Genomic DNA, 11,995 nt, shown 5'->3' on the forward strand with positions numbered 1-11,995 from the left:
TTCTCCAGGCAAGAATACTGGAGGGGGTTGCCATGCCCTCCTCCAGGGCATGTCTTAAGATCATCCCTACCCAGGGATAGAACCTGAGTCTCTTATGTCTCCTTCATTGGCAAGCATTTACCACTTGCCACCTGGGAAGCCCCAGTGCTGTTATATGTTATATACACTATTGTGATGAAGCAGCAAGCAGTCTTAAGAATTCTTATTACACGTTTCCTTTTAAAATACTTTCCTAAAGTCTGATGGAAAATGCAGAAAGTCTATGTGTAATGTCAATGGATGCAACTTAAAAAAAAAAAAAAAAAGTACCGTAATGGCAGAAGTTGTGACACAAAATACTGTAGTGACATTCTAACACCGAAATAATGTATCATCATGTATCCACATTTTTTTAAAGTGACTACTATATTGGGACTCATTTAAATGAAAAGAACGGCAGCCAGAGAGACGTTTGAAGGTGAAGGGACAAAAAAAGGTCGCAAACACGCTCCCACACAGCTCAAAAATCCCTGCCCGGAATGCGCGCAAGCGCAGAATGAATCCTCCTGCGCAAAGGCCGGGCCGGAAGGGCTGGGGCGAGTGGGGCGGGGATAGGGTTGCTAGGAGAACGAGAAGACGTTAAGGCCTCGGCGTTCTTCTCCGCCAATGGGTGCTATCTGCCGGTAGTGACGTGCTGTGTGCGTCGCGCTGACGACGCGCGAAGGGCACAGATCTAAAGGCCCGGAGGACGTTCGGCCTCTGTGAGCTGCAGCCTTTCTGAGAGACTGGTTGTGTGTTCGCCATCTTAGGGAGTGAGTGTGGTTTGGCCTTCCCCGCTGAAGGTGCAGGGAGCAGAGCCCGGGTGGTGTGCTCCTTTGGCTGTAGGCGCGGTGGACTTCCTCCTTTTGGGAGGCCGCTGTGACCTCTTCAAGGGCGCGGAGACGGGAAGAGGCCAGGCCCGTGTGGGGGTTCCCAGCGTGCAGGTGACTTTGGCGGGCCTTCCAGCCCTTTTGACCTTTCCTCTCACCACCGCTTCCTCTTCTTCTAGGAAGATGTACTCGTCCGTGGTACACCTGGCGCGGGCGAACCCCTTCAACGCGCCTCATCTGCAGTTGGTGCATGATGGTCTCGCGGGGCCCCGCAGCGACCCCGCCGGGCCGCCGGGCCCACCCCGCCGCTCCCGCAACCTGGCAGCCGCGGCTGTAGAAGGTGAGGTCAGACCCTGTCCCTAGACGGTCGGGAGGTATACTCGTGGCCCCCTCGGCTTTCGTGGCCTGGCCCGGCCTGGAGGACAGGGAAGGACGCGTCAGCCCTTCATGACGGAGCCCAGTTGCTTTGTCCGAGGATGTCAGCCCTTTCCGCCCTCAGCCGGGTGTCGGATCCTTGGCTCTTCCTCAAGGACGTGGAAGGGCCTAGGCTCTGTTCCCTCCGTGACCTCCACGTCCTCGATAGCCCAGAGGCCGTGACTAGCTCCTTCTCTTCTCCACGGTGAGCCCGTTCGGTCAGCAGACAAAGTATTGGGTAAAGCCTTCTTGATAACTTCTGGCCGCAGTAGTTCTAACTGTATTATCTGTTCTTTGATTTTGCTTTAATTTTCTTAAAAGTGCTCCCTCCCTCAGTTGTTCCTTTATTCCCTCCCTTGGGTGTTCCCGGTGTCTAATACTAGCAGACACAAGCTGCCTGAGATAGCTGAGTCTTTTTTAATGCTCCTGATCTTTAGCCCTGGAGAGACCACAGAAAGGAGATAAAGAGTTGATAGGAATACTTTTGATCATCTCTGTTTTCTTGATGCTTAGACACAACTTTATTTTAATCCTTTGTGTATTAAATCCCAGTGGAGTGTATATACAGAGAAACTTGAAAACCAAATTGCAGGAAGAGTACTGAAAATGTTACCTACCTTGCACTTGTAAACTGTATAAAGATTTACTGTGGGTAAAAAACCTTTACATGATCAATCGGTCCTTCAATTTAGAAAGTTAACTGTGGTCATTTGTGTAGTAAATGTATTTGACTGGAGAAATTTGCTTATCTAGTTTTACACTATAGGAATCCATAAGTGGGAATAGTATTGGTTAGTGGTTGGGGTAAGAGGTTTGCAAGCTTTTACACGATTTGAGTTTGATTTGTACCTCAGAAATGTGTTCTTATCAGCCAGTAATAATCTGAAGTTTGGTTTTAATTGGAAGAGCTATTAATGATGTAGAAAACTTTCTTTAAAATTAATATGGCATAATGAGAGAGGGATAGTATCTCACAGATAAGAACCTTCATAATCTTTAAACGATTGTTTTGATTTTGGCAGTGGATTTCATGTTCACACCAGGTGGAAAATTATCTTTGTTTACTTGTAAACCATGGCCAGAGCTGTTAAGTTGTGATTGTACTTTTTCACAAGGAAATGTAGTTTCTCTTGCATTTCCATGGCCTTAGTCATCTCTGAAGAAATACTTATTTGATTCTTTTTTTTCAATCAAACAGAGCAGTATAGCTGTGACTATGGATCTGGCAGATTCTTTATCCTTTGTGGACTTGGAGGAATTATTAGCTGTGGCACAACACATACAGCATTGGTTCCTCTAGATCTGGTTAAATGCAGGATGCAGGTTTGTTTTTGCATGTTGGACTAAATAAAACATTGTTGAAGCATGGCTGTTATCTACTAACAAGCTGTGTGGAAACCTAACTGTCCAGGAGGTAAGTTGATAACCAGTAACATGAGTATTATATTAAAATGCATGGTGTGTCTTGTCTTATTACAGAGTACAGTTGTGAATATGGCTCCGCGAAGTTTTATGCACTGTGTGGCTTTGGTGGGGTCTTAAGTTGTGGTCTGACACACACTGCTGTTGTTCCTCTGGATTTAGTGAAATGCCGTATGCAGGTTTGTATTGAGATGACAACACTGAACATCTCTTTTGTGTATGACTTAATTCCAAATAATATTAAGAGACTTCACAAGTGAGAAGAATTTGAAGACATTACAACTGCCAGAAATTTTAGTAGGAAACCAAACTCAAATTTCTTTTACTCAGTAAGATTTGTACTTTAGTGTTTTAAATCCAAGAAATACCTCTTTTAAGATAAAGCTATGTGTTTTTTTCTTTTTTGCTGCTGGGCTTAATTCTGCCTAGAGCTCTTAAAGGCCTGCTGATTTTTTATGCTCCAAGTAACGTTCTATAAGCAGTTCTGTGTCGTAACAGGCTGTCATTCTTTGTGTACTGTATGTTGTGACTTCATATCTCTTATTTATTGATAAGATCAAGGCAGACAACACTGTAGATTTTAAAAAAAGACAGTGTTTGAGTATTTAAAATTTGCGGGCAAAGCTTCTTGCATACTTACATAAAAAGATTTTCTTTTACAATTAAAATGTCTTAAGTAGGATTATTGAAGCAAAAATAATCAAACATCAAAAATTTATTTGTCCCAAACAGGATTAGAAGTCTACTTACCTAAAAGAGAAAGGAAGTTGAAATATTAGCAGGGAGAGGAAGGTGATGTATGTATATCAGCCCTTATAGTACTGGCAGAAATAGATAAGATTTTTACCCCTGTTAGTTAATAGAGTGAATATTAAGTATCCCTTTGCTAGAGTGTTTTATGCATGTCTCAAAGTGAATTTAAGTCAAAAGAGAATTATGTTGATGTACCTTTTTAATTTGTATTTAATTTGATTGTCTTAAGTTCACAAAACTATAATTAATGAGCTAGCATATTTCAGGGATGTGGACATGATATATTGTTTATAAAGTAGCTTTAAGACTAATTTTTAAGCTGTTAGAAGAGTTGGGTGGTGGAAAAATCTCTTAAAGTGTCAGTTTTATTATGTATTTTTATAGGAATTTATTCTCTTAATAACCTATTAAGACTTAAGTCTCACTGAAAGAAAGCTAGACTTTAATGTACAAAAAGTTACATTTACAAAGATAATTACAGACATTAAGTGGATAACATGGAGTGAACTTGTATTTACCTAACTTTGTATAGTTACTAGAGATTATATAAGAACCAAAAGAAAAAACTAATAACAAAATTATCTGTGAGAAGTGTTACCCCTTTGGTACATTTAATTTTTTTTCTTCTCGTTTTATGTAAAGGTGGACCCACAAAAGTACAAGGGCATATTTAATGGATTTTCAGTTACACTCAAAGAGGATGGTTTTCGTGGTTTGGCCAAAGGATGGGCTCCGACTTTCATTGGCTACTCCATGCAGGGACTCTGCAAGTTTGGCTTTTATGAAGTCTTCAAAGTTTTGTACAGCAACATGCTTGGAGAGGTATGGAATTTAATTTTGAAATGGAAAGTTCTAAGCTTTTAACTTAAAGGGTAAGACCAAGGTTTAATCCACCTTGTTTTAGAGCAGAAAAAATAGTCTCAGAAAGAATGAATATGTTTCAAATCATAAGGCTATTTTAATAGAGACAGAATAAGACAAACTGCATTTCACTAGATTTCAGTGTTTTTTTTTTAATGCTGTGCTGCTTTCCAAGGAAATTGGATTTGAGTTTAAAAATATTCACAGTGTACTATGGTTGATGTTCAGTTCAGTTGCTCAGTCGTGTCCCAACTCTTTGCCACCCCATGGACACCAGGCTTCCCTGTCCATCACCATCTCCCGGAGCTTGCTCAAACTCATGTCCATTGAGTTGGTGATGCCATCCAACCATCTCATCCTCTATTGTCACTTTCTCCTCCCTTCTTCAATCTTTCCCAGCATCAGGGTCTTTTCAAATTAGTCAGTTCTTTGCATCAGGTGGCCAAAGTATTGGAGTTTCAGCTTCAGCATTAGTCCTTCCAAAGAATATTCAGGATTGATTTCCCTTGGGATGGACTGGTTAGATATTCTTGGTGTCCAAAGTAAACACTAAATACTGAGAAGTATTCAGTGGTGTGTGTTATCTGTGGACTGTGTGATAGAGAAACACTTAAAATACCTGAAATTTACCATTTTCTGGAACTGTGTCTTACTGAGAACAGCCAATGCAACAGCAATTCATGTTCCTCCTTGTGTTTCTTCATTCAGGAGAATGCTTATCTGTGGCGCACATCACTGTATTTGGCTGCCTCTGCCAGTGCTGAATTCTTTGCTGACATTGCTCTGGCTCCTATGGAAGCTGCTAAGGTTCGAATTCAAACCCAACCAGGTTATGCTAACACCCTGAGGGATGCAGCTCCCAAAATGTATAAGGAAGAAGGCTTAAAGGCGTAAGTAAACATTTGCCTAAATATGTAGTATAAAATACTCATTTGATAAAACTGTATTTGTTAGCACATTAACTCTCAACTTAGGGGTTGGAAAGTACCCTTGTTAGAATTCCTGTCATGTGTGTTCACCGTTAAGACTTGGTATATGGTCAGGCCACACATGCTTCCTTAGATCCACCTTTGTGGATGCCAGTCTTGAGCTGAGTTCTACTTGTAAACTTCTGGTTTCTTGTAGTTCCAGTCAAAGAAACATCCAGCAACTTTTTTGGTTGTATAGTCAAAGGTGCTTGAGTCATTGGCATGTAAGATAAATATACCTGCATGTTAGTCTTAGGTTCTGATAGAAATGACATGCAATTGTGCTGCCATTTTTTGCTATCAGGACTCGACTGGTGTGCGGACACTTCCTGTTAGTAATGAAAAACTCTGCTAGATGAATATGTGCAACTGAGTGAAATAAGTCTTCTGATTTCCTAGGTTCTACAAGGGAGTTGCTCCTCTCTGGATGAGACAGATACCATACACCATGATGAAGTTTGCCTGCTTTGAACGTACTGTTGAAGCATTGTACAAGTTTGTGGTTCCCAAGCCCCGAAGTGAATGTTCAAAGCCAGAGCAGCTGGTTGTCACATTTGTGGCAGGTTACATAGGTATGAACTACTTAGAACATGTTTGTGAAATGAAGAACAAAGAATCAGTTCCATTCTTGACTTCTTTGTGAGGGAAAAATATTCCAAAGAAGTTTTACCTTTCTATTGCATTTGATATACTCATAAATACTTGCTAATTAGTTCCTAAAATAATAATTTTGTGGTTTGCATGTCATAATTAAACTTGGGAATGTATTGACTTCACTGCTACACCTTTTTTTGTTAGTTTTTCCAAGAACAAATTTTTAATACAAGAGAAAGTGTTGGTTAAAATCTGAATATAACTTGCAGGGTGGTTCTGTTTTACATAGGATAGACTGCTTTATAATTTGTCAGTCTTGCTCTACAATACGGTTTTTTAAAAAACATAAAATTCTACTACTCATGGAAAGGTTGTCAGCTATCATGTGAAAAAAGTTTTTTTAATTGACTCCACAATGGGTCATTTGTCTTGACTTTTTTTCAGCTGGAGTCTTCTGTGCCATTGTTTCTCACCCTGCTGATTCCGTGGTGTCTGTGTTGAATAAAGAGAAGGGTAGCAGTGCCTCTCAGGTCCTCAAGAGGCTTGGATTTAGAGGTAGGATTTGTTTCCTCCCCTCTAAAGAAGGAGTAACACTTGGGAGTGTGTTTTTCACTTACATTTCATATTTTATCCAGGAGTATGGAAGGGACTGTTTGCCCGTATCATCATGATTGGCACTCTGACTGCACTACAGTGGTTTATCTATGACTCCGTGAAGGTCTACTTCAGGCTCCCTCGCCCTCCTCCACCTGAGATGCCAGAATCTCTGAAGAAAAAGCTTGGGTACACTCAGTAGATAAATGAAAGCAAATATGGACTGAATCTGCGTGTTGATCAGTGTTTGAGGAAAATGCAGAAGGAACTTTTATATATTTGACAGTGTGGGAAGTTGTCTATTCCTAATATAATTACTGTAGTACTCTTGTCAAAACAAGAGTTTCAAACTTAATGTGGAAATAAACCCAACTGTACATGATTTGTCTGTGATTTGATAATTATTTTTAAAGCTAAAGAATTAATTCTAAGGTAGAAAGAATTATGCATACATTAAAACCTCAAGGAAAATAATTTACTGTTGGTTGAATACTGTGATCCCTGTTTGTGGTAAGTTGTCATATGTCTCAAGTTCGGTCACTCGAGAGAGTTCTTACATTTTTAAGAACCATGCCCTAAATTTTTAAAAACTTGATTTAACTATTCAATTTGAATATGGATAAATATTCATTTCTAGTTATTATTTTGACCAACACATTTCAGTATATAATCAAATTTTTATAACACTTAGTATACTTTTAAAAATCCTAATCAGTTTACTAATCCTTATTTATTTGTAAAATAATTTAATCTAAATTAGGCTAATTCTGAGAATGATAGTTTTTAAAACACCAAAGCTATCGATAGCTAGAAAGTATTTCAGGTAACTTAATAGTCCTTGCACAAATCTGACTTTCTGAGTTACAGAAAGTTTACCTTAAACTATTTTCAGTATAGTTTTTCACAAAGGTACTTACTTGACAACTGGATTAGGTGAATGCTCTTGAGAAAGTAGCACTTTATATATTCACGCATCTGTAATTTGATTTAAACCCAAAATGATTTTTCTAAAAACTACTAAGTTTCCCCTTGTCTTTGGCTAGGAATTGTAAAGCCCAGTCTACAATAAAGTTTGTTTTCAAGTCTGATAACATTTTACCTTGAGGCCTTTGGGTATAATAATCTGAGTTTGCAGCCCCTGTGTAAATTATGCAGATGGGACCTCAGGAAAAAACTTCTAAGCAGTCTAAACAGCAAGAGAAATGTTCTTACTACAAACCCATGTAATAAGGATCAGTGAACTAAGTTTAGAAAACAAGTGTATCTTACTGCATGTTAAACTTCTGTATATTATCATCACCAGGTTTAGTTTAAGGTTCCGGTCTTTGTTTTACCTGTGTTGCAGACGAAAGGGAAGGGTTATGCTTATAAATTTGGACCAAACTGTCAAAAGGTAGAGCTGCAGTCTGAGCTCAAGCAATGATGGCTGTGACAGTTGGTGTCACCAGTGTGTATTAGTTACTGTTGTGTAACTAATCATCTGAAATATATTGGCAAGAGACAATATGATCTCAAGCTTTTTGTGGATCAGGAATTCAGGAGCATCTGTTGGACCCTTCTGCTTCTGGGTTTCTCCTGAAGTTAAGAGATGGTAGCTCTGAGGTCCTCTCCAAAGGGTTTTTCACATCCAGGCTAGGAGAGATTCTTTGAGTATCTCCCTATTAGTGGCTGAGCCTTTCCTTGAAAGGCAGCTGGACTTATTTCAGGACTCTGAAGCTAGGTCTTTTTTAGGACTTAGTCTTGACCACCAGCAGGTGGTCAAGGTGATCACTATACTCTTCATCACCTGAAGTCATAGAAGGTCAAATCCCAGCTTCAAAGAAAAGGAACACTGACTCCACCTCCTTCTAGGAGGAGGGTCAGTTACATTGTAAGAGCCTGTGGGATTGGGTATGTATGAATAGTGTGCGTTTGTCCAGTCAAAGGTGGACTTTGGATTTAGAGTATGTGGTTCAGCCAAGCTTCACCATGAGATGGATTTCCACTGCCAGCCTTGTGGGATTCAAATTTTTATTTTCAAGAGAGGAAATAGGTTTTATTTGTGGATATTGACATAAAGTGTGCTTGTTCAAGCTGTCAAGAATTACTTGCTATTTATAGTTCAGAGATACTTGAGAGCTATTACTAAGGTAAAACCATTTCATCAAAATTCAATTAAAATGACCACTTAAAATATGAATTTCTACTTTATATTTTTAAATTGATTCATGCTGAAAATATTCTAATAAGGAAATTTTAATAACATTGTTTTCTCACATTTAGTTTTAATAAAACTTCTGTTCCACAAAGTAGAACCCAGTGGAATGAGTATATATGATTACTAGTTTAATTGGATTATCAGAAAGTCGATTTTTGCTGAATTATACTTGTGGTTCAGCTGGTAAAGAATGCCTGCAATGCAGGAGACCTGGGTTCCATCCCTGGGTTGGGAAGACCCCCTGGAGAAGGGAAAGGCTACCCACTCCAGTATTCTGGCCTGGAGAATTCCATGGACTGTATGGTCCATGGGGTCGCAAAGAGTCAGACATCACTCTGACTTTGACTTTCAGTGATAGATACAATGAAATTGAAGTTACAGTTTAACCAAATCTGTATCTTGTGAAAGTTTTATGAACTGTTTTGATACCATTTGGGGGAGTGTCCACAATATTCAAGTTTGGTGCATGGCAGTCAGTCTTCCTGCCAAATTAAGAGTTACATGTTGTTTCTTTAGCACAAATTATATAATCTTCAATGTTATGTGCCAACTTGGATGGGAGGGGGTTTGGGGGAGAATGGATACATGTATATATATATGGCTGAGTTCCTTTGCTGTTCCTCTGAAACTACCACAACACTGTTAATCTGCTATACCCCAATACAAAATAAAAAGTTTAAAGTTAAATTATGTAATTTTTTTACACAATATTTTTATTATTTGTAAGATAATTCACAAAATGTTAAAAATCCCAGATACAATGTGGATAAGAAACTGATTTCAAGCTTCGATGAATCTAGTGCCTCCTGATACATCAAACGAGATATCTTAATAACTAGCTACTCCTAAACTGAGCGACTGAACTGAACTGAACTGCAACAGCCCTTACCTCAGGTATTACCTGTTGAATCATTTTCTCTTTTGCATGGCAGCCTTGACTTCACATCCTCAGAAGTTATAGAGATGTTGATCTCACCATTGATACGGTTCATGTATCTTGAATTTCCTAGAAAGTAACTAAGGTTCCATGAGTGGTTTTTACAGACTCTGAAAGTGCCGTGCATGCAACAGTCAGGTTGGCTGTACTGAAGGGCTTCCCAGGTGGCCCTAGTGGTGAAGAACCTGCCTGCCAATGCAGGAGACACGAGTTCAGCCTCTGGGTTGGGAAGACCCCCTGGAGAAGGAAATGGCAACCCATGCCAGTATTCTTGTCTGGGAAATTCCATGGACAAAGGAACCTGGCAGGTTACAGTCCCTGGGGTCACAAAACAGTTGGACACAACTTAGCGACTAAATAAACGGAATGGAGTTGGCAGGAAGTGGAGAGAACTATGAGGGAGATTAATAAGAGGTGCAAACTTCCAGTTACAAAGAGTCATGGGTATGAAATGTAGGGTGGGGAAGATAGTTAATAAAAATGTAGTTATTTGTATGGTGATGGAAGGAACTAGACTTACGGTGAGCATTTTGAAATATATAGAAAAATCACTATGTTGTGGACCTGGAACGTATGTAGTGCTGCAGGTTAATTCTACTTCAAAGACAAAAGTCAGAGCTCAGATTTGTTGGTATCAGGGGTGGGGAGGGGGAGCGGGTAGGAAGAGGGGATTAGATTGAGGTATTCAAATGGTACACACTTACATTGTACATGTACATGATGTAATGTACATGGTAAATACAATTAACATTGGTGTATGTTATATATGAAAGTTAAAGAGTAAATCCTGAGTACTCAGCATAAGGAAAAACATTTTTGTATTTCTTTAATTTTATGTTTACATGAGGTAATTAGGTTCACTAAAAAGTGGCAATCACTTAATGAGGTAAGTCAAATCATTATGCTGTACACCTTAAACATACGGTACTACATGTTGAATATATATCAGTAAAACTGGAAGGAAAAAAGGGATAAACATCTTTTTGAGGTAATTAGCTGTATACATCTAGATACTATTCATGCTAGGCATTTGAAACTGAAGCTAATGTTTGTGGGTGATTTTTGTTTTTAAGATTATTATATTGTACTTTTTTTCTTTGGCTGTGCCATGGGGCTTGTGGAATCTTAGTTTCCTGAGCAGGAATTGAATCCAGCCCTGGGAAGTGAGAGTATGGAGTCCTAACTATTGGACCGCCAGGGAATTCCCTGTATCGTACCTTTTTTTTTTCCCACAACTTCATGAAGGAATAACTGATATACAGTAAACTGCACATATTTATTAAAGAGTACAATTTGATGAGTTTGACACAAGTATATATCTATGAAACCATCATTGCAATCAAGATATTGTAATAAATATCCTTCACCCCTCAAAATTTGCTTTTCTAAAAAGCTATATTTCCCAGGCAACCGCTGATTTATTTTCTGCCTCTATAGATGAGATTGGGTTTTCTCATGCTAATGTAATGCTGTTTTAATTATTTTTTAACGTGGACCATTTTTAAAGTCTACTGAATCTGTTACAATATTGCTTCTGTTTCATGTTTTGGTTTTTGGCCAGGAGGGCCAGGAGCATGTGGGATCTTAGCTCCCAGACCAGGGATTGAACCCTCACCCCTTGCATTGTAAGGTGAGGTCTTAACCACTGGACCACCAGAGAAGTCACCCGTAAGGCTATTTTAAATGTTAGAACTCCCTTCTTTGCTTTGGCCACTTCTGGTCACATCAACACCATACATGAGTCGTGCTGCTTTGGGGCAGCTTCTGTATGAGACTTGGCAAGCCCTCTGAAATGTACACTGCCGCCACCTCCCAAACCCTACTCTGAGTTGCCACTTCCCTGCCTCATTTTAGGTGCCCTTTCCCTATTTCCTACAGCCATGAAGGACCCAGGAGGGCCTACATGATTCTTTTCCTGCAGCTCCCTGGTTGTTGTGACTTTTCTACTGATGGTTTCGCTGACTCTAAATGGATAATGCATGTTACAGCCCTGATCCTGATGGACAGTTCTCCAGATAAGACCCCACTTCACATACCATGCTCCTTGGCAGTCAGTGAGAGCAAGTGGGCATTCAGATCCTGCCTCATCTTGATTTCCCAATGCTAGACTGGCAGACCATGAGTGTGTGTACATTTGTGTGTGTGTGCATACATACATGGGCTTCCCAGATGGTGCTAGAGGTAAAGAACCCGCCTACAAATGCAGGACATGTAAGACACTTGGGTTTGATACCTGGGTCAGGAAGATCCCCTGGAGGGCAAGGCAGCCTACTCCAGTATTCTTGCCTGGAAAATCCCACAGACAGAGGAGCCTGGAGGGCTATAGTCCATAGGGTCGCAAAGACTCAGACAGGACTGAAGCAGCTTAGTATGCATGCATGCATGCATGTACATGCATGAGTTTGTA

At 39.8% G+C, this 11,995-nt stretch overlaps 1 protein-coding gene across 2 annotated transcripts; it reads left to right on the forward strand.

The window, feature by feature from the left end:
* Positions 645–6,836, forward strand: SLC25A3 (solute carrier family 25 member 3). 2 transcript variants are annotated; one of them, XM_005680479.3, is made up of 8 exons: positions 645–791; positions 1,028–1,188; positions 2,742–2,863; positions 4,080–4,259; positions 5,007–5,188; positions 5,666–5,838; positions 6,305–6,415; positions 6,496–6,836. In XM_005680479.3, the coding sequence occupies exons 2-8, from the start codon at positions 1,032–1,034 to the stop codon at positions 6,654–6,656; spliced, it is 1,086 nt and encodes a 361-aa protein (XP_005680536.1). In that variant the 5' UTR covers positions 645–791; positions 1,028–1,031; the 3' UTR covers positions 6,657–6,836. The 2 variants fall into 2 exon arrangements, with proteins under 2 accessions (XP_005680536.1, XP_005680534.1); XM_005680477.3 differs by lacking the exon at positions 2,742–2,863 and adding an exon at positions 2,461–2,585 and having other exon boundaries at positions 657–791.

This window comes from Capra hircus, chromosome 5 (assembly GCF_001704415.2).
Source record: "Capra hircus breed San Clemente chromosome 5, ASM170441v1, whole genome shotgun sequence".
Classification (NCBI taxonomy): Eukaryota; Metazoa; Chordata; class Mammalia; order Artiodactyla; family Bovidae; genus Capra; species Capra hircus.

Bases quoted from the DNA above. Each gene is read 5' to 3' on its own strand.
- SLC25A3 (XM_005680477.3), top strand. From the start codon at position 1,032: ATGTACTCGTCCGTGGTACACCTGGCGCGGGCGAACCCCTTCAACGCG. The intron at 1,189-2,460 runs GTGAGGTCAGAC...TCAATCAAACAG, and splicing joins GGCAGCCGCGGCTGTAGAAG to AGCAGTATAGCTGTGACTAT. The intron at 5,839-6,304 runs GTATGAACTACT...ACTTTTTTTCAG, and splicing joins ATTTGTGGCAGGTTACATAG to CTGGAGTCTTCTGTGCCATT.